We start from the raw sequence: 1035 nt of genomic DNA, 5'->3' as shown, positions 1-1035 counted from the left end.
TCAAAAAACACCTCAGATTTATTTTTTATGTATAACATGAGTGCATAAAAGCCTGCTTTTTATTTCAGTGTTAAATTCTGTTTAAAGTAACAGATTATAATTAAAAATGTCTCCTGACCTTTACTGGTTGACCCCGCTGATTTTGATTTGGTTACCCCTGGTCTATATGCTATTTATGAGTCATCATCATTCCTTTTTAAACAAATATTGTGTCAGCTCCTCTCCATATTATTTTCGCAATTGATTATTTTGTCAATAAACTCATAGTTACAGTTACTGTCAGACGTTTGTCACTGTTTACAGACAAAAATGTTTGAACTGCCGGTAAATCCAGCAGCATGTTTGAGTTCCCTCTGTTTACTCTGCTGCAGTGCAGGAACACAAAGTTCAGCAAACAGCCGCCGCATCCCTCAGTGTTGCTCAGAGCTGTTGCTCAATTCCAATCAGACCTGACTGAGGTTTTCTGGTTAGTCGGAAGTTTGACGCGCTGTAGGAGGGTTCAAAAGATCCCACTGCAGGGCCGGAGGAAACATTCAGGACCTTCACAGAGAAGAAGAACAACAGGAAGATGAAGAGGCTCAGCTTACTCCTCTGTTTGACTGCTATGGCCGCAGCGCAGGTAACTTCTTAGTGACTCAGATCTAGCTTTAGTTAATCAGATTTGAGGCTTTAGATGAACAGAAGTCTGATATGAGTTGATTCTGTGACAAATAAAAAAAGCTGTTCAAAAATATCTAATGGCATCATGAATTAACTCCTGGCAGATGCTGTTTATTGTCAAAAAGGAACCAATCCATTGGTTTTATTTATATGTTTTTATTTAGCTAATCATTCTAGCAGTTAATACTTAGAGTTTAATAATTAAACCTTAATATCTGCTCCAATCTGTGCGTCGATAGAGAAGGGAAACCTAGTTTAACAAAACCAGATAGATAATCAAGAAGAGACTTTGATCCTGTCTGATGGCGGGGCAACATGTTAAAATAAAAGCCACTGCACCTTTAGGATGAATAATAAAAAAATTTAAACAAAGTT

At 37.5% G+C, this 1035-nt stretch overlaps 1 protein-coding gene across 1 annotated transcript in view; it reads left to right on the top strand.

Moving 5' to 3' along the window:
• Positions 1 to 1035, top strand: part of LOC107082275 (fibrinogen alpha chain-like) — a 14070-nt gene that overhangs the window by 4604 nt on the left and 8431 nt on the right. Inside the window, exon 2 of the mRNA XM_015370875.1 lies at positions 372 to 619. Coding sequence (XP_015226361.1) covers positions 569 to 619 — 51 coding nt within the window. The 5' untranslated portion in view covers positions 372 to 568. The remainder of the gene's footprint in view (positions 1 to 371; positions 620 to 1035) is intronic.

Source organism: Cyprinodon variegatus, unplaced genomic scaffold, assembly GCF_000732505.1.
Source record: "Cyprinodon variegatus isolate N-32 unplaced genomic scaffold, C_variegatus-1.0 Scaffold49, whole genome shotgun sequence".
NCBI lineage: Eukaryota > Metazoa > Chordata > Actinopteri > Cyprinodontiformes > Cyprinodontidae > Cyprinodon > Cyprinodon variegatus.
The sequence above is the reverse complement of the archived record's forward strand: the minus strand, read 5'-3'. Positions and strand labels throughout refer to the sequence as shown.